This window comes from Agelaius phoeniceus, chromosome 6, assembly GCF_051311805.1.
Source record: "Agelaius phoeniceus isolate bAgePho1 chromosome 6, bAgePho1.hap1, whole genome shotgun sequence".
Lineage (NCBI taxonomy): Eukaryota > Metazoa > Chordata > Aves > Passeriformes > Icteridae > Agelaius > Agelaius phoeniceus.
In genome coordinates this window covers 13,635,255-13,657,844 of record NC_135270.1, presented here as the reverse complement: position 1 = coordinate 13,657,844, position 22,590 = coordinate 13,635,255, and the positions used below count along the sequence as shown (strand labels likewise).

At 42.3% G+C, this 22,590-nt stretch overlaps 1 protein-coding gene across 3 annotated transcripts; it reads left to right on the top strand.

Annotated features, from left to right (window-relative positions):
- The first annotated feature begins 8,573 nt into the window (after positions 1 to 8,573).
- On the top strand, positions 8,574 to 14,725 carry CYP2R1 (cytochrome P450 family 2 subfamily R member 1). Of its 3 annotated transcripts, XM_054634963.2 has the most exons (5): positions 8,574 to 8,834; positions 10,478 to 10,619; positions 10,889 to 11,521; positions 12,516 to 12,845; positions 13,454 to 14,725. In XM_054634963.2, exons 1-5 carry the CDS (start codon positions 8,574 to 8,576, stop codon positions 13,627 to 13,629), a joined length of 1,542 nt encoding a protein of 513 aa, XP_054490938.2. In that variant the 3' UTR covers positions 13,630 to 14,725. The 3 variants fall into 3 exon arrangements, with proteins under 3 accessions (XP_054490938.2, XP_054490939.1, XP_077035967.1); XM_054634964.2 differs by lacking the exon at positions 8,574 to 8,834 and having other exon boundaries at positions 10,485 to 10,619; positions 11,325 to 11,521; XM_077179852.1 differs by lacking the exons at positions 8,574 to 8,834; positions 10,889 to 11,521 and having other exon boundaries at positions 10,506 to 10,619.
- The last annotated feature ends 7,865 nt before the right edge of the window (positions 14,726 to 22,590 follow it).

Genomic DNA, 22,590 nt, shown 5'->3' with positions numbered 1-22,590 from the left:
CGGGGCGGGGGGGCCGCTCCCGGCGCGCCTCCGCTGCACCGCTCACGCGTGGCGACCTCTGCAGCAGCGGGACCGCATTGCAGAGCGGGGCCGCTCCCTCCCCGGGAATTCCCGCCCTCCCCCGGCCGCCGCCGCGGCTCCGGCGCGCAGCCCGGGCGCGCCCGGCGCTCTCCCGAAGCCCCGGGAGCATCCTGCACCGGCGGGGATGCGCAGAGGGGCAGGGGCACGGCGGGCGGCAGCGCCGGTCTCTGCCCGAGGGGAGCACACTGGGGCAGCTCCTCGGCAGAGGAGGGAGCGCTGGCGGCGGCACCCGCCGCTCCTCACCGGGGCAGGGGACAAGTGCCACCTGCGAGCATCCCCGTGGCGGCAGCGAGCGGCTCCCGTGCTCTGCCCTGCCGGGCGCCCGCACCGCACCCCCGGGCCGGGGCAGCGGAGTAACTCCGCGCTCCGAGAGGAAACTCAGCATCACCAGCATCTCCATCACAACTCCAGGGCAGGTGCCGGTGCAGGTGCAGGTGCAGGTGCCGGTGCAGCGCCTTTCGGCGCACGGAAGCGGCGCCCGGGAAGGGGGCCTGGCCCCCGCGCTGCCCGGCGGGGATTACCGGGCAGCTGCGCGCCGCCCATGCATCACCCGCCCAGGAGCCTCTGTCACGGCAGCACCTGCCCGCTCAGGATGTTTGCCCGGGCGGGTGTTTGCCCAGGCGCAGCGGCGGGGGACACTCGACACGGGGGGGACACAACCGCGCTGCCGCCCGGAGCGGGCGCGGGCAGGGGGAGAAGCGGCCCGGGAGAGATGCTCTGCAGCGCCTGGCGCACAGAGCGCTCCCTCCGCGCCCCGAGGCACCGGGAGCGCCTGTCCTGCCCGCCCGAAGGCGCTGGGCGTTTGCCGAGCACGGCAGCCCCGCCGTCCCCGGGACCCCGGCGTGACCCCGCTCCGCCCGCCCCGGCTCCTGCCCTCGCTCCCTGGCATCGCTCCTCAGCTCCCGGCGCTGCGGACACCGCCGGCGGCAGCGCTGGCAGGAGACGCCCGTGTCGCTGTCGCCGGCCCGGCGGTGACACCGCGGCGAGCAGAGCCCCGCGCACGCTGCGCGCACTGGCTGCGCAGGTGACCGGCGCGGCTGCACGGATGGCGCGTTTCGCCGCTCCTATGGATGGGGAGCGCCCTTGGGAGCATCCCGGCGGCTCCTCGTTTATGTTTTAAAGGGTCATTCCCGGCGGCAGGAGCCGTGTGTTCACCAGGAGATGGATAAATGTGGGGAGAGCCGCGGGACGGGTGATGTTCTGTTGATGAGATTTTAGCTGGGAAGTTTGGGAAAAATCCCACGAGCGTACAGAGACCGCTGGCGAGTGGCTGCCGTCCGGGCAGGGAGCGCCGTGTCCGTCGCCACCGCCTCTCGGGGCGCCCCGGCTCCCTCCCCTCCCGGCGCGGGGGCGGGCGCGGCGCCGCTTCGCCACCCGCGTTTGGCAGAACCACAATCACAAAACCCTCTCGGTTTTGGGGGTCTGGGTTCCGCTTTTTTCCCAAGTGACAACCCAAACCACTTTTGGGTTGTTTTGGTTTTTTTGGGGGTTGATCCCCCCCTCCCTCCCAACACATCTTCGTAGCCCTTCACGAGCAGCATCCCTCGAGGGGGTGGCAGAGGGGATGCTCCCTGGAAGGTTTTCTCCTTCCCCCCCGCTCTGCCAAATTTGAAAGTTCGTTTTAAACAGCAGCTCCCTCTCACGTATGATCACCACGGGAATCCCCCGGGAGAAGGAGTCTAAGTATTTGATTTAAAATCTCTTCCGTTTTCACGACTCCTGTGCTGGTTTTAAGGTAGTTTTTCTGAGGATGTACTTACAAATATTAGGCAGCACCTAAAGGAATGGCTCGGCTTTGGTTTTGCTGTTTGAATATGATTTATACAGTTACACCAACGGAAATAAAGTGCAGGAATTTAAATGACTGGGCTGCCAGTCTGATATTTCTCTCTAACTCCACTCTTCCTTTTCTCTTCCTATGCTAACAGTTAATTGTTCCCATTTCCTTTTGGGGAATTATTTACTCCTTGCCCACATATAATATTCCCGGGATTAAAGTTAAAACAATAAAATTCCAGACGATTCTGTTGTAAAAGCATATTTCAGTTTCCTCCTTCTGGGAGGCAAAAGCTAAATTTTGCCTCGTGGCTGAGTGCGGTCAGTTCAAGCCCTTCTCCTGCTGCCAGGGTGGCTCGGTCCGGGGCTGGAGCCGGCGATTACAGGATTGCAGGTGCCAACATTTCTACTTTAAGCTTTCACAGGAAGGAGAGTAAATTTCAACCAACAGGTAGGAATGCCAATAGATCCACTCCTGTGCACGTAGGGATGATGTAGCACTTGGGTGTTGGCAGGCGCTCCGGCTGCTCCTTGCCAGCGCTAATGGAGGGACTCCCAGCTGGAACGCTGGTCCTATCCCCCCTCCCCCCTGGCTGTATGTCATCTGCTCTCCCCAAACATATCTTCTTTCTGCAAATTTCTCCTGTACATGAGATGGGGAAGAAGGGCGGTTGACCAGTTAGTTTGGCTGTTTTTGAAGATGTAAAAAAAAGAAAGGATTTTCACAGGATCACCTTCTTCTGTTGCTTGATAAATCCAAAACTAGAGGTTAAACGTTCATGGGAAATCTAGCAGAGAGGGGTACCTTGCAGCACTGCACTAAGAAAGTGAGACATTAACTGAAACAATCTGTTCCAAGGGACTTATTCTGCCTTTTTCAGCACTGGGTATAGATTCAAACAGATTAAATAAAAAGCCACAGAATGACATGATTTTTTTTGTTTATTTATTTCAAGAAATCAGATTATCTAATGCAACCCCCAGCTCCAAGTAAAAGGAATTTCATTTTCAAATAAATTGGTTTTAATTTGTAGATAATAAGAAAAATCTGGGCTATTTTATAGTGACTTTATATTAAATGCAACTTCTTACAATATTATACTCATTGATATAATTTAACCAATACATTTAAAAGAGTGACCTTTTTTTCTACTGTAAATATTGCCATTATATTGAGAAGCCACAGACACTGTAGTGAAGTTCTGAAATGCTAGAAGATGGCATGCTGGTAAACAAAAATACCACAATTATATATTATGGTGAAATTTTTGTTCAATACTAAAATGTAGTTCTTCAAGAAAGATAAGACTGTGACTGCACAGGGAAAATCTTAATTTCCATGATTGGTTCATATCAGAGAAGAATGGACCCTGCAAAAATGAAAGGGGAGACAGTGATGATGCCATGATCCACAAACACAGTCAGCTCTCCATGAGGGAGCTGAGTGTGATTCTGCCCTCTGCTCTCTCCAAGTTTGTTCTCCATGACACCAAATCAAGATTTTTCAGGTAAGGACAAGTTATGATAAAGCCAGCTGTAAAAATCACAGGCTCTTTCCTTGTAAGGAGAACCTGGGGAGTTGCTTCTCTGAGTTTTTGTTGGATGCCTGGCCTTTCTGATCCAGGATCCTGTCCCATGAACAGCCAGCAAGCTGCTCCTCAGGAAGGCTCTACAAGCCATGTGGGGCAAGGTGGGCAGAGCTAACATTCTAACATTTCATTGTAACCCTTTCTGCAGAAAATGAAATAAGCTAAGCCAGAGTTGGTGGGGTTGTGCTGCTGTAAAAGCAAGCTGTGGGTCAGCAGGAGTGTCTTGTTTGAGGCCTGGGAGGTAATCCTTACACTCTACCTTTTGCTGATAAGATCGAGATCAAAAAGACTTGGGCAAATTAGAGAAAGTCCAGAAAAATGCCAGTAGGGATTATCAGAGATCCCATATAAGGATTTAGGGAAACAAGCCCAAAGACCAGGGAAACATAACAGAAGGAAAGACTATGGAGAAAGGTGATAACAAAAATATAAATACTTGTCCTGAAACAATAACAATCTGCAATCTGGTACTATATTATATATGTATATATACATATATATATATAGTCTTGAAGGGCAACAAAGGAGACACCACACTTGAGGAAAGCTTTCTGCAACTGAGATTAATGACAGGCAAGAATAAGTTGCATTTCAGTTATGGCACTGAAACCTCTTTCAGTGGAGGATTTCATGGCATGTTACTCCAACATCTGTCAGGAGTGACATATATAGGTGAGATGCTCTGGAAAAGGAACATAATCCATTACATTTGTTCTCTTTGTATCTTTCTCCTCCAATTTCTGTGACACAATAATTTGAAAAGCTGGAGAATGACTTAAACTCTGAAACCAGCAGTATAACTTTTGTAGGCATTTGGTTTTGCAGAACTTACATCCCTAATTGGTCAAATTATTTCCTAAATCCTGCTCCCATAGTCTCTGAAAAACCATATTCAGATTTAGCATAACCTCACATCAAGCTTATCCATATAAATAATATTGTACCAATCTATCTTGTGGCTTGGTTTGAATTTGGCCCAAAAAAAAAGAGCTTCTTTTTTTAAAAAATGCAGTACTTTCCCAAGAACCAGAACACTGATATAAATCCCAACACTAAAGCATTTCCTTTTTAATGGACATTAAATCTGGATTTAGGCTGCTTCAGCGCCTGCTTTTGAGAAAGTGGAACTGCTGTTCAGCTAATTAGTGAAAAATCTATGAATCACTCTGGAAGCAAATTTTCCTCCAGAATGCCTTAGAAAAGCTCCAAGACTGATTTATGAAAGACATTTTAAACAGATCAGGGTTGCATTGGTTTAATCTCCTTGAAATCTTCTTATGGCACAAAAACCCCAAAAGATTCTGTAGGTTCTGTGGCAATCTTCCTGGATATATTCAGAATCCAGTTTGGAATAATCCTTTAAACCAGACTGGGCCACACTGCCCTGCTGTGCTAAGGCAGGACAGGTGACAAACCCATGGCAAACGTCCCTGTGCTCTGCCCCTGCTGCCTTAGCACGGCTCAGCCTCCGGGCAGTTACTCCAGCCCTCTCCTGGCACCTGGAAACATTCCCTCCCTCTGACAGCTGGCACAATCCCAGCAATCCCAGGTCTGTCCCGAGCCAAACCTCCAGCAGGCTCACAAGGAGAGCCCCTCACACTCAGCAGAGGCAGGGTCAGACTTGCAGCATCACCAGGGCAGCTCTAGGGGGATGCACTACGGAGGAAAACCTCACCTTGAAAATGTTTCAAAATCAGCACCTACTTCTTGCCCTCCTTTTTTTTTTTTTTTTTTTTTTTTTTTTTGCACTCTGCAGGTAAAATGAGAGTTGAAAAAACAACCTCAGAACAGAAAACTAATTGTGTTAAACAACAGCATGGTTATAAAACTTTGCTTTCATTGCTTGCACAAGTACTGTGATACTATCTTATATATTGTCAGAGCACGTCAGCAAAAATAACATGAGAAACTGTTTCTCAAGCCCTCAAATTAATCCTTGCTCGTTGTTTACAGGATGTTGGAAGAGTGGAACTCCCCCTGTCATAATTTCACCCTGAGGTCTGATGAAGCCACAGGGTGACTGAGAGTTTTCCCCAGTCCCTCCCAGAGCTATGCAGTTGTGCTGGCATTGCCAGGTCCTACAGCGCTGATTGAGCCTCTGCCTCCAGTGAAATTTGGGGCTGAAAAAGATCTCTCTCCTTTCAGTGCTGGTAAACACCATGTGAAGGCAAAGGCTATTACAACGTAATATGTGCTAATCTACTTTCAGCAGAGTTTCTCAGAACCCATAGTCATATGAGACCATCAATTAAAAAGATGAATTTCTTAATTTATGCATAGAATTGACCAGCATCATTACAGGCTTGGCTCAGGAGACAATTGTGACACGGAGGTTGATCATTCTCTGTGATGACACAGGTTAAGAAGAGCTCTGCGAGTGTAACAGATAACATCTGCACATTGGCCGAAACTTGTCAGTGGGCTTGTGAAATGAATTTCTTTCATGACAAGCATGCCTGTTTCACATACATCTGTAAAGGTCTCTCTCTTTTCCCCAGTCCACCACCAAAATCAGGGAGCAAAATCTTTACACATCTGTCTATAAAGAAGTTGTTTTCCTGCGCTTTTTAAATCATGTCATGATTTCACTGAACGAGAGACATTACTATAGGAATGGAAAACACTTGAACCTGATAAAGGCTGACCTTGTTTTCCAGCTACAATGTCAACTCTGGAGAATAAGAAAACCAGAGCCTGTTTCAAAGTTGTAGCTAAGTACAAGTTTGTGAGATTTTTAATGGAACTTGGAAAAAACTTAATTTTTCTCCCCAGAGTTATCAAGATCTTAACATTGCGACTCAGAGAACAGCCACACCTGGCAGCATATTTCTTCAAAATTCAAAGCTATATATAAGTATGTGTAGTCAAAGAATACAAAGCCAAATAATTGCTTTCTGATTTTCCTGAGAAGACAGGAACACAATCATTTCCTGTTACTCCAACTTCTGCTTACAGAATTTCCAGTGCAAAGTAATTGTAAAACTTGATGACTAGAATGTTTTAGAATTTAATAAAGATACATGCTTTAATGGGTTTCTTTACTCAGGCATCATTTTTATAATTGAAATAAAAAAACCTTTATTCATCCTATAAGTTTTCTCATTTGATCATCCATGATTAAGATGAGTAAAACGTTCCCAAAGAAGCAATTCAGCATAAGCTGCCCACACATTTCTGAAGGAATGAATGAATGAAAAAAAAAATTAAAAAATAAAAAGATCAATCAGAAACTGGCAAGGAATCCTGTGCTTGGACAGCAACTGAAGTCTTGCATCCCTAAACCTGCATCCTTAAGTGATTTCATCTGTCTACAAGGGTTTATTTATCACTTACTTTTGACAAGTTTCAGTCATCTCTGTCCATGCTGCTGCTGCTTTTTACCTCCATTTAATCACACATCTTTTAGAGGTTCTCAGACCTTTAATCTTGGTTGGCTCACTATCTTTTAGCATTTGGCTTGACCAAAATGGATTTTATTTTTCTGCAATCACGCTCTTCAATTTCCCTTCCTCTGTTGCAGTGGTGAACATCACTGTCTCTTCTCCACCCCCACGGCTCAAACACTCTGGTAAGGTCAGTTTTGAGTGTTCTCTCCTCTGCTTGAAGAAAATTCTCAAATATTGTTGGCTTTCCCCCCACTACAAATCTATTCCTTCCATTTTAGTTAAATATTTGGACTTCTCTACTGTATCTTTTTTCCCCTCTTCTTGGGTCCTTCCTATACCATTTTCCCCCTTTTCCCCCTTCAAAATGCTTGCTGCCAAAACTGTTAATTACCTTTCTTTTCCTACACAGATGCAGTGGAAATAACGATCATCTAAAACTTTGGGTATTCAACATTTAAATAACAGAGCATTGACGATAAGCTGCAAAAATAAATCAAAGCAATAGTACCTCTTCCCACATTCTCTCAGATACTTAAGCATGTGCACACCTCACTTTACTCCTTGGCAATTCTTCCTCTGACTGGAGCCAAGCTGAGGTCCTGAATATTTGGTGAGAATTCTTTAGGCACTGACATTGAAAATACTGGTATTTTCTGCAGATATGATGCAAATAATTAAGACACCAGTCAGTATCACACTGAAATAAAGGATGAAGAAATACCTTGGAAGAAGAATGAAAAAACTAAACCTCCAGCAGAGCTGAAGCCACTTATTTATTATTATTTCTTCTGTATTCTGACAAACTTGGTAAGATTTTGATAAAGGATGGTGGCATTGACACAGGTTATTAATGAGCTACATCAGTTTAGATCTTCTCAATGTTCTTAAAAATCTATGTGCAGCTATTAAGATGAATTCAACAAGAAAGACATCTCAAGTTAGAAACACATGGCACAGAAATTGTAATGGGCCAGGAATGCTTCTGTTATTCCTAAAATTGCTTGTAAAATAGTAGTAACGTAATAACAAAACCAGCATGCACAGAAACCAATCTGGGTTTGTTTATGAAGTGTCTTGCCAAGAATGCCTCATGGCGCTACAGCACTGCTCTGTGACCTCTGCCTTACCGATCCTGGCCTCTGCTGCAGCTCAAGCCTTCGCTCTGAGCCAGCATCCCTTGACTAAATAACAACAAGTTTTGCACATTAAATGTGTGATCTCCGCGCTGCCTGGGCACACGGGCCGGGGACATTCCCACATCGCTCCGAGCTGCCTGCGAGGGCAGGGCCCCTGTCCGGCCGGGTCAGGCAGCCCAGCACGGGGATCACGGGCATCGCACCGGAGCTGCCACGGATCCGCACGGAGCATCTGCCAGAGGGAACGGGAATCCCTGCGGGCTTCACCGGCCCGAAGCTCCCCAAGCCCGGAGCGTGTCTGGGAAACACATCTCCAAACTGTGCGTCTGAGACTCTACAGAGGACTGGAATCTCCTAACAAGGAGCAGAGAGTTGCCGCTCCCTCCCCGCAGCTGCCTCGGGGTCGGCGTGCGCAGCGTTCCGGCACTGCACAGACCCCGAGGCACGGACTCTGCATTGTTCCAGGGGAGAAGGGAAAAAAAAAAAAAAAAAAAAAAAAAGAAAAAAAAAAAAGAAGGGCTCCTGACGCGGCGGGCGGAGCCTCCTTGGTCCAATGCTCGGCGGCGGGACCGGGCAGAGAGGAGGAAGCGGCGGCGGCGGGGCCGATGCGGGTGGCGGCGGAGCCCGGGGCGCGCCCGGGCGCGGCGACAGCGACAGCCACAGCGGGCAGCGGCTCCTGGCTGCTGGCGCTGGCGGCGCTGCTGGCGCTGCTGCTGGCGCTGGTGGTGCGGCAGCTGCTGAAGCAGCGGCGGCCGCCCGGCTTCCCGCCCGGCCCCGCGGGGCTGCCGCTGCTCGGCAACATCCCCGCGCTGGGCGCCGAGCAGCCGCACGTCTACCTGCGGCGGCAGAGCCTGATCCACGGGCAGGTACCGCCGCCCCGGGGCCCGCGGGAGCGGGGAGGGCCGGCCCGGGCTCGGGGAACCGGGAGCGGCCCCGGCACGGACGGGAAACCGGGAGCTGCCGCCCGGTCCGGCGGATGCGGCGGGCGGAGCGCCCCGGCGGGAGCGGGAGCGCGGGGCTCCGGCGGAACCGCGCCTAAAAGTGCCTTGAGCGCGATATTTGAGATACTTACAGCCCTTCAGCCTAACTGTTTAAAAACTACTCTTTTTCTTTTTCCCTTTTCTTTTTTCCCCCCGCTTTTTTACTTTCTTCTATATCAGGCGTTTCTTTCCATCAGCCAGGCCAGTTTTAAGCGGCCAATCTCCTCTTACGAGCTTCGTAAAAGTTAACTCCCGACTAGATCTGGCATGAATTTTTGTAATTAAAAAAAAAAAAAAGTAAATGTTCTTCAAGCAAAGTGCTGGGACAAGTAGAATGGAAATAGGAAGGAAATGTGCTGTCGAATAAAGCAAGATTTCTACTTGCCTGGAATGCTGTATGGAGTTTCAGTCATCTGCTCTCAGAATCATGCAGAATTTGAGGGAAACAGCATATTAGGGTTTGGGGGACTCTGGAAAAATACAATCAAAGGTTCTTTTTTTTTTTTTTTTTAATCATGTATGATATAGGAATAAAGATCAATAAGTTAGACCAAAGAGGAATAAAGATCAATAAGTTAGACCAAAGTGTACAAAACTCACAGCTGGTTTGCAGAAATATACCGGGAGTGTCTTCTTGACACATAAAAAAGAAGAGCCATTATAACAGTGAAAATACCAAAATAGACTCATAGAATCATTTAGGTTGGAAAAGGCCCCTAAGATCATCGAGTCCAGCTGTTAAGCCAGCATTGCCAAGTCTGCCACTAAACCATGTCCCCAAATGCCATATCTGCACAGCTTTTAAATGCCTCCAGGGGTGACAACTCAACCATTTCCCCAGGCAGCCAGTTCCAGTGCCTGACAACCCTTTGGGTGACAACCCAGTTGTCACAGAATGCATAATTAGGCTAACACAATTTCATATTGTGGAGGTCACCAGTTTTGACATGGAGAAAAATATAAAGATTTGCAATGGTAAAAATACAGATTTCTAACACCGAGGGAATGCATGGAAAGGGATCTAAGGATTCAATCATAAGTTTAGGTTCAGTTTTAATTTTTATAATGTAGATTCAGATTTAAATTTTTTTTTATTCTTTATGTGCTGTATTGTACCTTTCTCCAAAGCACCTTGTGCTAAGCACTCAGGAAAAGGAAGCTGGGCCTAGCTGGGCTCTGCTCTCAGTTATTGGCTGTCACCTTGGCTCTCACTCCTCTCTAGGGACTACATGAAGGTGTCCCCAGTCCTTAATTTGGAGGGCTGGTTTCTTTAGGTGCACAGCAAAGCACAGAATGCAGTGTGGGCTAATTAATTTTGTCTTTTAACAAAGCAAATGAGCTTACCACAGACTCTCCTGTGTAATGCCCAGAGCTGTCCCACCTGTGGGCACCTGTGTGGCCTGCTGAAGGTTATCCAACTCTGCATTTCACATTGACATTTAGTGTCGTTTCACATTTTCATTCCTTGTTCCAGATTGGGTTGTAATAGCATTTGACACTTTTTATTCCTTTTTTTTCCCCCCCCAAAGATCTTCAGCCTTGACCTCGGGGGAATATCTGCTGTTGTGCTGAATGGCTACGATGCAGTGAAGGAATGCCTTGTCCATCAAAGTGAAATTTTTGCAGACAGGCCCTCTCTTCCCTTGTTCAAGAAACTGACAAACATGGGAGGTGAGTGCTAATGTCTTTTGTATAAAAATATAATTTTTGTCCCATAGATGTCATGAAGCATCTGCTTTAGCCATTTTCCCTACTTGATGTCCTTTCATAAAATACTTGATGCTTCTTTAAAGATATCATTGTCACTCGTGGACTATGCTCCATAGCAGGACGTCCAAAATATTTTGTCTCCTTTTTTGTCTTGTTGAATAATTTTATTAACTTATGGGGGAAGAAAAATAAAGCATTGCATAAAATACTGTGTCAAAATATTTTTTCAGGCTTACTGAACAGTAAATATGGCAGAGGATGGACAGAACACCGCAAATTAGCTGTAAATACCTTTCGAGTTTTTGGATATGGTCAAAAGTCCTTTGAACACAAAATTTCAGAAGAATCTCTGTTTTTTCTTGAGGCCATTGATACATACAAAGGCAGACCCCTTGACCTTAAGCACTTGATAACAAATGCTGTTTCAAACATTACTAATTTGATTATTTTTGGAGAACGTTTCACATACGAAGATACTGAATTTCAGCACATGATTGAGATTTTTAGTGAAAACATTGAATTAGCTGCTAGTGCTTCTGTATTTTTATATAATGCTTTTCCTTGGATTGGTATCTTGCCATTTGGGAAACACCAGCAGCTGTTCAAAAATGCAGCTGAAGTCTATGAGTTTCTTCATGAGCTTATTGAACGTGTCTCTGAAAATAGGAAGCCTCAGTCACCTCGACATTTCGTAGATGCATATTTAGATGAGATGGATTGCAATGGAAATGACCCAGAATCTACATATTCAAGAGAAAATTTAATTTTCTCCGTTGGAGAACTCATCATAGCTGGGACAGAAACCACAACAAATGTTTTAAGATGGGCAGTGTTATTTATGGCTCTTTATCCAAACATTCAAGGTAAGAATTTTGACATTTTGAGGAACTGATTCACTTTCCTGCTGCAAATTTAAAATGCTTTTTCAAAGTGGCACATTGATCCATAATCATCACCAAAAAAAAGCTTTGTAAATACTATTCTATTCTGTCATTTACTAAATATACTATGGACAGAGGTGGAAAGCTTGTTTTAAATGCAAAGAGGATATCAAAAGTCAAGTGTTATGATAAAATTTTAACATATTATTTTGTGAATACGCTTTTATGAAGCTTTAATACTTTCAAGTATTTCTAATATATTTAGGTTTAGCATTGTGATGCATGATCTGTGGTTGGCAGATATACTAATCTATGTAGTTAATAAATAATAAGAAAATGTAATTAAATATGAAAGTAATAAACTAAATTAAAAATGTACAGGTGTCAGCAAAAATGTAAATCAGGTTGTAGTAACAATTTAGGTACAATGCTTTTTATCTTAAGTTCTCCAGTTCACAACAGAGTTACATATGATAGACAGGAATACTTACACTTTTGGAAGAACAGAAATGGCATTTAAAAATAAAAAGATGTGTTACAGTCATTGTGAAGTAAAACAGCAATAGGTGTTTGAGTGTTAGCCCAGACATTGTGAGGAGAAGTTTGGATTCCAGAAGTGAAGAGTCACATTTCTGATTTCACTGCCTCCACTTTTCCTGCCAAACCCTTAGCAGTGCTTGGGACAGCTGGAGCTTCCAGGATTTGGAAGCTGAGAGGCCCAGATAACTTATAAAGTACTTTGACCAAAAAGTATCACTCTAGTATCAATTTCACCATTGTTTCAGAATGGGGATGATAGCACTAACCAAGGATAGGAATATAGAGTCTAAATTTAAAAGCTGGTGACTGTTTTTTTGTATAAAGGTATATCACGTTTCAGTATTTTTTAAAAATGTATGTATGTACACAAATACTTCAGCTTAAATTGGAATGTAAGACCTATTACAAAATAAACCTCAGTTTTTATTCCTAACAGGGCAAGTTCAGAAAGAAATTGATCTTGTCATTGGCCCCAACAAAATGCCCACCTTGGAAGAGAAGGGCAAGATGCCCTACACTGAGGCTGTTCTGCACGAGGTGCTGAGGTTCTGTAACATTGTCCCACTGGGGATTTTCCATGCAACTTCCAAAGACACTGTTGTGCGTGGGTACACCATTCCTGGAGGCACCACAGTCATCACCAACCTCTACTCTGTTCACTTTGATGAAAAATACTGGAGCAATCCAGAAGTGTTTTTTCCTGAGAGGTTTTTGGACAGTAATGGGCAGTTTGTCAAGAAAGATGCATTTATTCCTTTTTCCCTAGGTAAGAGCAATTCCTTCCACTGTTCCTTTTCACAAATCCAGAGATGTGTAAAGTGTAAGGGGTGGCAATAAATGGACAGAATGATATCCTCAGTTCTGATTTAAAGATATCCAATATAATTCAATTCAAAGATACTCGACATAACGCGCTCTGGAGATAACAAATTTTAGCATAACATCTTTTATATAGGTGAGCTCAGTTTTATATGTAAACTAATAAAAATCCTCCTTACAAAGTTCTAATAATTGCCAATTAATAATAACTGGCAGTAGATGTAATTAAGAAAATAGTAGGGGGAAAAGGCTAAAATTCACAATGTCATTTTTTAAAGCATTTTCCCTCTAGACTGGCACTTCAAGACCAGATACAGTAAATAACAAGTGTATGTAAATCAATTTGACAGAATTCATTTCAATGGCATTTGTGAGCAACAAATTCTCTAAAATCAGTTCCTTAGTGTAAGTTCTTACCTATCCTTCTTACAAAATACTACCAACCAGGTTCACACACCACTCCTAGAACACAGAAATGACCATTCCTATCCGCCTTAAAGGCAAAACGTGACCGAAGATACCTTAAACCTTTTTGAAACCTTCTTTCCAATTCAGGAAGAAGACATTGCCTTGGAGAGCAGCTGGCTCGAATGGAAATGTTTCTTTTTTTCACCTCGTTGCTCCAGCGATTCCACCTGCATTTCCCTCATGGAGCCATGCCAGAGCTGAAGCCCAGGCTGGGCATGACCCTGCAGCCACAGCCGTACCTGGTGTGTGCTCAGAGGCGCTGAAGGGCAGGTGCAGCACAGAGCTCCAAGCTGCAGCTCAGGACCCACTTGCTCTGTTCCTAAACGTGTTCAAGCCAGAGTAACAACAATTTAAAGGACTGATAGTTTGTTTTTTTAACTTGGTTTTCACAGGGAAAAAAAAAAATGGAAGCAAAGGTGTGGAACACATCCTGATGTTTTCACTCCAGAAGACTGTCTTGACTCTAAGTTCTGATACAGTTTTTAAATATTTAATTACTTAGCAAGCCATTTTACTTTGAGAGGGTATTTTCTTTGAGAGGGTATTTTCATAAGCATGGAGAATATGGTTCAAAATGTTTATGCTTGAATTCATCTGTGGAAATATCATTTACATTATTCCAGCTAAGCCATTCTTTATAATTATCCATTAAATTTTTATAGCTAAAGGGATTTTAAAAGGTATCTATTTAAATACCTGTAACCAAGAATAAAATATATTTTCCAGCCTTGAAAAACAGATTGTCTTTTAAAACATTTTATCCTTCTTTTTCCTTGCCCTGTCTTCCCCGTTGGTCATAATTTTCTAGTGAATCAGATAACCATGAATTCACTTTTAGGACCTTTCGTGGCTTGCTTCTCACTTAGCATCATACACACAGTGTTCAGTGTTCAGATAACCATGAATTCACTTTTAGGACCTTTTGTGGCTTGCTTCTCACTTAGCATCATACACACAGTGTTCAGTTATTGCCATACTCCCGACAACCACAGGGCTTTTTTTCCTCCAGTATATTGCATTTCCAGACCCCTGTCCTCCACTGCCTCCCAATACAAAGTACTATGTAATGATTAATCTCTGCTTAAATAGTCTGAAAAAGCCAGTATTTGTGTTAGCAGAGTCACATGTACCTATACCACGACTAAATAAAATAAACTGCTCACCTTTCTGACCAGAGGAGAGACTTTCTGGGGAGGGCAAGTGCAACAGGATGGGGAGAAACAGATTTTAAATGAATTTTAAGCACAAATTTTAGGTGTAAGGGCTACACTTGACTTCTGTCAGCTTCATTGATTATTCTTGCCAGCTCTTGCTTTGTGGTTATTGGTAGATAAAGATTTATGTCTGCAGACCTTGCAGGAGCAGCTGGGACTCCAAACACAGAATTTAGTCCCCTCTGTGTGGGGAGAGAGGGCCTCAGGACAGGGTTCAGGACAAAACAAGCAAGCAGCTCCTGAAGGCCAGGGCTGAGTGTTTGACCTGGCTTTTTACACAGACAGTGCTGCAGCTTGGAGCTGCAGGAGAGCTGAAAGGCAGGAATTGGTGTTTGTCTGCTGACCTCATGCTTGCAGCTTATGCTGAGGAGAAATACTCCCTTTCTTTTGAAAGAGCAAAAGAGAAAAAACAAAGAGAGCTAATGCCAGTCCACTCACATAACAGCCTGTGGACTTCAGGTGCAGCAGGTCCAGATTATTTCACCCACAGAGAGCAGCTCTAGCACAAGTTCCTGTTTCTCTGAAGAGGCTGGGCAGGCTACTCCACTTCCTGAAAAAGTGCCTTTTGTGAGAAGATTTAAAACTCAAAAAAGAGAGGAAGGAGGCAAACCTGATTGCTGTGCATTGGGCACACCATGAAAACTGAATCAACCATTCCTAAGGCATTGGCAAGCAGTGGGGTTAGGAGTCATGGTCAGGGGTTTTCTGGATACCAAGTAGATGTTTTGTGCTTGTGCTCAGCTCTAGTTTTGGACTCATAGCAATTGCTCCTGTTCCCAACCCTGGGCTCTCAGATCAGCCAGCCAGAGTTTGTGCAGTTCCTAGTCCTGCTTTCTGGGTGGCAAGAACTCCAGGACATCCTTTGTTACAACATGGCTCAAATAATGCTAATTGAAGTAGGGGAGGAGGATTAAAAACCATCAAGAACCAGTTCTTGCAGGGACCCATGCTCAAAATGCAGCTGACCAGTTATAATTCCCTTTTGCTGAGGTATTTTGAGATCTAACTCCTGGCTAGTCTTTAATCCATTTAATGAGAACCATATTGATTATATGTCATTCTGGTTTCTAAATCAAAATGCCTTATAAAAGCCTCAGAATATCAATCCAAACTTTTACCATTATCTGCCAACTTATGGTCTCATTTAAGCAATCAAATACATTTGACAAACTGTCTTTTCTCTAAATCTGTATCAGTATTATTCATATTTACATGTTTCATTCTCTATCAGCTTTTTTATTATTTTCCTTCTGACTTAGAATTATCCTAATGATCCAATTTAATAATTTGAAATATTGACATAATAGTAGTTTTTTCTAGTCCTCCAGAATTCCTCCACTGTATCAATACTGATTGCAGTAGCCAGCCAGATGTTCAGAATTTCCTGGTGGAATGTTCAGATAATTCCAGCTGAAATATCTAGGATAGATAGCAGCTGGCTGCTATTTAACATTGTTTTGGTATTAAAGGTTGATATATTAACCAGTGTATCTTCACAACACTGCTGCAAGAGCTGCAGTCAGAACCACCATTGTGTCTGAAATCTTCCTTTCCAAATCTCTAACCTTACATTTAAGTTTTTGGGTTGTTTTTGGCCATGTCAGCAAGCCCAGAGATTGAAAAGGGAAGAGTACAAGCATGTCATATATGACACTGAAAAAATGCTGAAGAAAAATCTCACTCATTAGCACTGAATTTCCTGAACTTCCAGCAGTTTCAGTGGTACTGATGAACACATCCTTAGTATGAACCTAACAAATGCAGGAAGGTTCATTAATTAATTCATTCATTCAGAAATTAACTATACAAAGGAAGATTTCATAAAAGTTCAAGGAACATTACTGCTTCTCTGAAAGTAAATAGTACAAACTTACTGAGATATATTTTTATACGTATCCAGGATGTGTCTAGCCTGAATTGAGCTTAAAGGTTTGTGCAAGCACTAGAGAGTAGATGAGGCAGATTATGTTTTCACGAGAGAAAAAGCAAGCTCAGAGAAAAACACAGTAAAAAGTAGTGAAATCCCTTTGAAAAATGAGTGAAAATTAGATTGTGTAAATTTGATAATAATGCCTTTGATATGAAAACATAAAGATTCAGGCTAAACGAGGGGGGAAGAAATCATAATGAGGAAGATGCCAGATCAGAATTTGTCTTTGATTGAGAGAGATGGACTGATGAAAACACAAGATAACATGGCCAAGATCACAGAATCAGTAAGAGTTTGAAAAGAACTCCATATTCCCAGCATAAATTGCACTGTGAAGGTCCACACAGAAGGCTGGTATGTGTTTTCATGCCAATAAGCTGTCCCAGGTGTTTTTCTGGCACTGGGCCTGATAATTCAAACCCTCTGTCTAATCAAGTTCAAATTAAACTACGGCTCTGGAAATCTTCTGCCTTCTTCTGTCCTTTCACAACAATGTAAATTGGGCATCAGCAGATTCTCTCTCTTCTAGATTATCCTTTCAGGCATTTGTGAAGGCTGTCAGCTCTGTCCATGTCATTAGAGTTAGGCAGGATGCACATTCAGAGCAGTTATTCCTTAGGAAGACTGCCAGGCTTCAGGAGATGCTACATTTGTTACATTCTTCCGAAAAAGTAACATCCCAAATAGATTAAACCCATTAAAATAATGGGAGCACATCAGGAATGTGCAATCTAATCCAATATCTTGCTATTACTGCAGCAAATGGCTGCTTGCCAAAAATTTTACATGTGATATAGACTGGCCTATAGCAACATTCTAGAAAACAGAATAAAGTTACTGCTTATTCTGCTGCTGTTTTCAAGTGATGACGTCCTTTTCTACACTCATGTGAAAAAAAAAAAACTTAAAGGAAATATTTTTAATTTGTGTTAACTACGATTCATCAGAAGCATGAAAAAAATATTATGTATTAAAAAGCTTTTTATGTTACAGTTAATTTGTTGAGATGCTTATCCACATCAGGCCCATCAGTATCCAGACAACAGGATCCACCCATCCATGTCTCATGGACATTTATACCCTCACCAAAACAAGGGCTTAAAGGATGCCTCATTGTTCAGGTTCCTTACTAATATATGTAATACAGGTTCAGCTTCACACCAGCAAGGAATGAAAGTTAGGGAATCACTATGGATAAAACATCTGAAGGAATTCCTGTTATTCTCAGGTAATTAAGTTTCCTTTTGCCACAGGCATCCTTGTTTAAGGAGTCAAAATGCCCCTTTGGTTCTCTTCAAATTACGCAATAAGCTCATTTAAAAAATATTAATAATAATAATGCTGAACATGCACCACAGCAGAATTTTATAAGCCTAATTTTTCCAGGAACAACATTGGTATTTGCAACCCCTCTTTATCTGATATAGATTAGGAAGTTAATTTAATTCCTTTTTTTTTTTTTTGGAAGCATAAAAATGCTTTATAAAGCCACTTCAGGGCATTTTCAGATCTTCTTCTATTTTATTTTACATTCTGTAAAGACACACCATTTCTCTCTCAAGGAATGTACAGTCTAAACTACCACACTATAGAGAGGAATGCAACACAGCTTAATACTGCATTTACTTCACCACAAATTGTAGGTGTAATCTATAAAATGCTCTTTGTGCCATAATGAACTTCAGGATGACACAGAGACAGTAAGAATAATTCATTGTTGATGGGAATAAAATTTAGTGCTAACAGCTAAAATTTGTCTAAAAATCCCTACTCACTGATAGTAATTCTTTTGCTAAGTATATGAATTACATCATCTTCTGAAGCGTCCAACACCTCCCAATGTCTCAAGAATGCACTTTCTTAAGATCTAGAAAGGCCCACATAGATCGAAAAATATTTAAAATACAATTAGCTTTAGCAAACTAACTTAAGATAATCATATTTTTAAAAAAATTTTTGGCTACTGCCTCTCCATTTATTCACCATCTGACAATTAGATTCTTATCTCTGGCTAAGGTTCAAATCTCACCTATTTTTTCAAGATGATTCTAGCTCTCTCAACAAATAAAAGGACTCTTTCTGGTGGGAGATGAATTAGGAGTGAAACTCATTTAAAATAAAAAGGTTTTAATATTTATTGAAATATAGGAGTTGATGCCTCCAGTTCTTGCTGTTTAAATGTTATTATTTTTATAACTGTGCACATTTTCTTCTTGGTATTTAAAGTTTCCACATCAAACTTCTACTCTAGTCCTAGTGTTTAAAAAATAGGTTCAGAAAGGATCTCAGTAAGTTCTGCAGTTCACTCATCTGGTCCACTAACAGTTTTACAAAAAGCTGTTTTTCAGACTTTTTTTTTTTGCAGATCCTTTCTTAATAGCCCCAGACAATCTATTTCAGTGAGTCAGAGCCCTCTCAATCCTCAGACAATCAGTCATGTTTGAGCCTTGCCACCTAAAGGTGTTACTCCTTGTGCTAAACACAATAAACACTGAAAGCATTATTCTGATTACTCTTTGAAACAGCCTCATAAGGTAACCTTAGAATATCTCACTCAAGTCTGATTTTCTCTAGACAAGGAAATAATCTTTTTAATTAATTTCATCTTTCTCCTTCTCTTCAGGCCACGTCATCAGCCCCACTGGTCTGTGCTACAATTCTGTAAATCTGTCTAAAGGACAGGCATTTTTCCTGGGGTGTGGCATCTGAAATTAGAAACAGTATTTTGGTAGTGACTTAGTTATGATGAATTGAATTCAATTACTACAAACTCATTCTCAAAGATAGAGGGTCTTACTTATCGACTTTTTTGACTGAAAGAAAGCTTAGTTAATATGAGTCAGATAAACTGGCAGTACTACAGATTAATAAATTCCACTAGGATGAATGTCATGATAAAAAAAGGGGCATGCTAAGCCCATTTGAATGACTATATATAGGAGCAAGTTTTCACATCTGACAGGTACAGGGGACAGAATCTGCACTCTGCTCCTCATGTGCAATAATTAATGTCAACCCTATCCTCAGTATTTTTGGTATGATACCTGCATCTTAGGCTAAGCATTACCTTTTGCTTTATATGCAATTAAAATGAAGATATTTTGATCTCACTCAAGGTGCAAAGGGTTCTGCTGATCCAGAGGGATGAGTCAGAAGTGACTCATCACCTGTTTTTTGGCAGGATGTTTAGAACATGGACAAATCACAAGGTGAATGGTGGGGATCATTTGAAACACCGTGGTCTCTCACCAGTACTTAAAGGCTGGGTTGGTTAAACAACACCTTTTTTTTTTTTCCTTCTGAAACCTCACAGATAAACCAGCAGACAGAAGGTTTCACCTCACTAGAAGATTTTTACTCTATGATAGTCCACAGATGGCAACATTCTGCCAAGGAGCAGAGCCTGTGTAGCAGAACCTGCCACAGGCACCAGCAGCTGATCTCTTGAAGTCCAGAAATCAGAAGATGACTCATGATGTACAGATCCCAAAAGAAACCTTCCTGTCAAACATTTCTGGTTGTGTTGTGCCCTTCTTAAAGGGTGTCTGAAGTGTCACACAGAACCAAGTAGGTGTAAATCACTTACACACCTAAAGCCAAGTGCAATGGAAGGTTTATCCTGTAGCAGCTCGGTCCATCAGCTTTCTTTCCTCTAAAAATGTTTTATTCCTTCTCATTAAGCAGAGGACAAATAAACTGATTGCTTATAGCCCTTTTAAACTAAGATCAGACAGATAGCAGTTAAAAATTGTGTTCTTTTGTCATCTTCATTCCTGAGAATCCACTGGACAGTTTTATAGCAAGTTAAAGACTTACTTCAGAAGATATTGCAAAAAAATTCCTCATTGGAAAAGTGAAAGTAATTCATTACCTCATTTGCCTTAACACAGACATGACTGAAGCAGCACATTGTCCAGAGACACAATTCTGAGAGCTGGAAGAAAAAAATGCAAAATAATACTGTCTTGATCAAACTTCTTGTACCTCATTTAATCAACTTTATATATTTGCTTTCGCTCATTTAATCTTTATTGGCCACTGAAGGATCAATTTCCTAAAACTTCTATCACAGCTTAAGTTGTGATGACTGCATCATTATTTCCATTACCATTTTCATTTCATTTCTAAAAATCCAAGTATCCTGACTTGATCAAGAGATACTGTTTCTATAATATTTTGAACACAGACTGGCCTGAGACAACAATCAGTGTCTCTCTTCCGAATATCTTTAGTATATTTTTGTGTCTGTCCCATTCTTACCTCTTCTTTCTAGTTCTCATCATCCAAGGTAATTCCATCCTTTTAGTCCAAAACATCTCTCAGGCTGGGATTCCTGCTCTCACACTCACCAGTGTATGAGACACTTACAATTCTGCACATCTCAAATGGTTTTCTGGACAAGAGGGGAAATGCTGCCACGTGAGTGTAGGTGCCACAGAGAATCCCAGAATGGGTCAGGCTGGGAGGGACCACAGGGGTCACCCAACCCCTCTGCTCCAGCAGGGCCATCCCAGAGCACATGGCACAGGATTGTGTCCAGATGGTTCTGGAACATCTCCAGGGGACCCCACACCCTCTATGGGCAATAACACACTCTGGATTACCTCAAATTCCATCTGTGCTTTCACAGGATCCAGAAGAGCCAAGATTCAACTGCATCTACACCAGGAGCAAGCACCAAAGCTTTGAGCTCTTGAATTCTAACTCCTTTTGCTGCTTCACCTGCCCCTGGTTGTGGTTAAAACTGGATGTAAATACAAAGAAATGGTTCTGTGCACAGAGCAAATGAAGTCTTACACAAACTTTGTTAGTCTGGACTTACCTTAAGCAATCCCAAACCATTCCTTTAATTTTGAACCTTACACTCACTGTTAAACTTTGTCATGGAGGGAGAACTCATAGGAAGAGGTTCCAAGTTACTCATTTGACTGGTTTAGCACCTCCTCCACGTCCAGAGGACTCCAGGAAGCACAGGGAGAATTTTGCCCTTATAGAAACTTGGTAGGTCTAGTTCTGTGTGTATGGGTGCAAGTAATCCAACACACCTTGGAAAAGAAGGCAATGAGAAGATGGGAAACTCAAACCTGAGAATATTCTACATAAAACTTGTATTTCTGCATGGCATAAACTTCAGTGTAGGCTAATTTGGTCCACTTCTTGGGGAAAAAAAAAAACCAAAAGAGGTAGTGCTGCATTAGAAAGTGTTTTAAATGTGTTCCTTTGTGTGGTTTTCAGCACTACTCAGCATCCCCTGGCAGCTGTGAATTACTGAAGTGTGATCACAGATTTAAGAGTGATATTCTTTGCATGGAGAGATGATATTTTGCACAACAGCTCAATCAACATTCAGAGGACCCTCCATCACCATTTTTGAAAGATTCAAAACACCTTCAGTTACAGCCACATCTACTTCTGCAAACATTCCCCGAACCAGCCTTTGTTAATTTTTTCCATCTTTTCCCTTTGCTCTTAGAGTAACAGTTAGTCACATACTCTGCACACATTAAAAAAGGCACTTTAAAGCAGATTTAGAACACATTCATAATTAAATGTATCTTTGAAGCAATCTATTGTAAATATCTAATTGGAAATACATATTAGCATTGCAGTTTATTAAACATTGAGGTTTGCTGCTTGTCACTGGATTTTAAAATTGCTTCAGTATTCCTAAAGAGTTTAAGAGAAACCTGAGATAAGAATGTTGCTGGCAAAGATGTCACCACATACAAGTCCTGCCAATGCTCTAGCAAAACATAAAATATTAATTTTTACCTTGTTATACTTTTGTTAATTTATAAATAATGGCATTTTAAGGGAAACTAAAAAATGGAAACTTGTAATGTAAAATAATAGAACAGAAACTTTAGACAAAATAATTAGTATCATTTGTCAGACAAAGCAAAATTATATTAAACAATATTAAAATGATATTTTATGTACACAAACACACTATCTAAACACAAAATGCTGAGAATACAGCATACTAAAAGAATCAGAATTTTTCTAGTCTTCACATTGACTGTAAGAATATATGACCAAAGAAATGTCAAATACCAGGTGTATGATCAGTAAGTGCCAGC

Coding starts and splice junctions, on each gene's coding strand:
- CYP2R1 (XM_054634963.2), top strand. CDS start 8,574: ATGCGGGTGGCGGCGGAGCCCGGGGCGCGCCCGGGCGCGGCGACAGCG. Junction 8,835..10,477: donor AGAGCCTGATCCACGGGCAG/GTACCGCCGCCC, acceptor CCCCCCCCAAAG/ATCTTCAGCCTTGACCTCGG. Junction 10,620..10,888: donor GAAACTGACAAACATGGGAG/GTGAGTGCTAAT, acceptor ATATTTTTTCAG/GCTTACTGAACAGTAAATAT.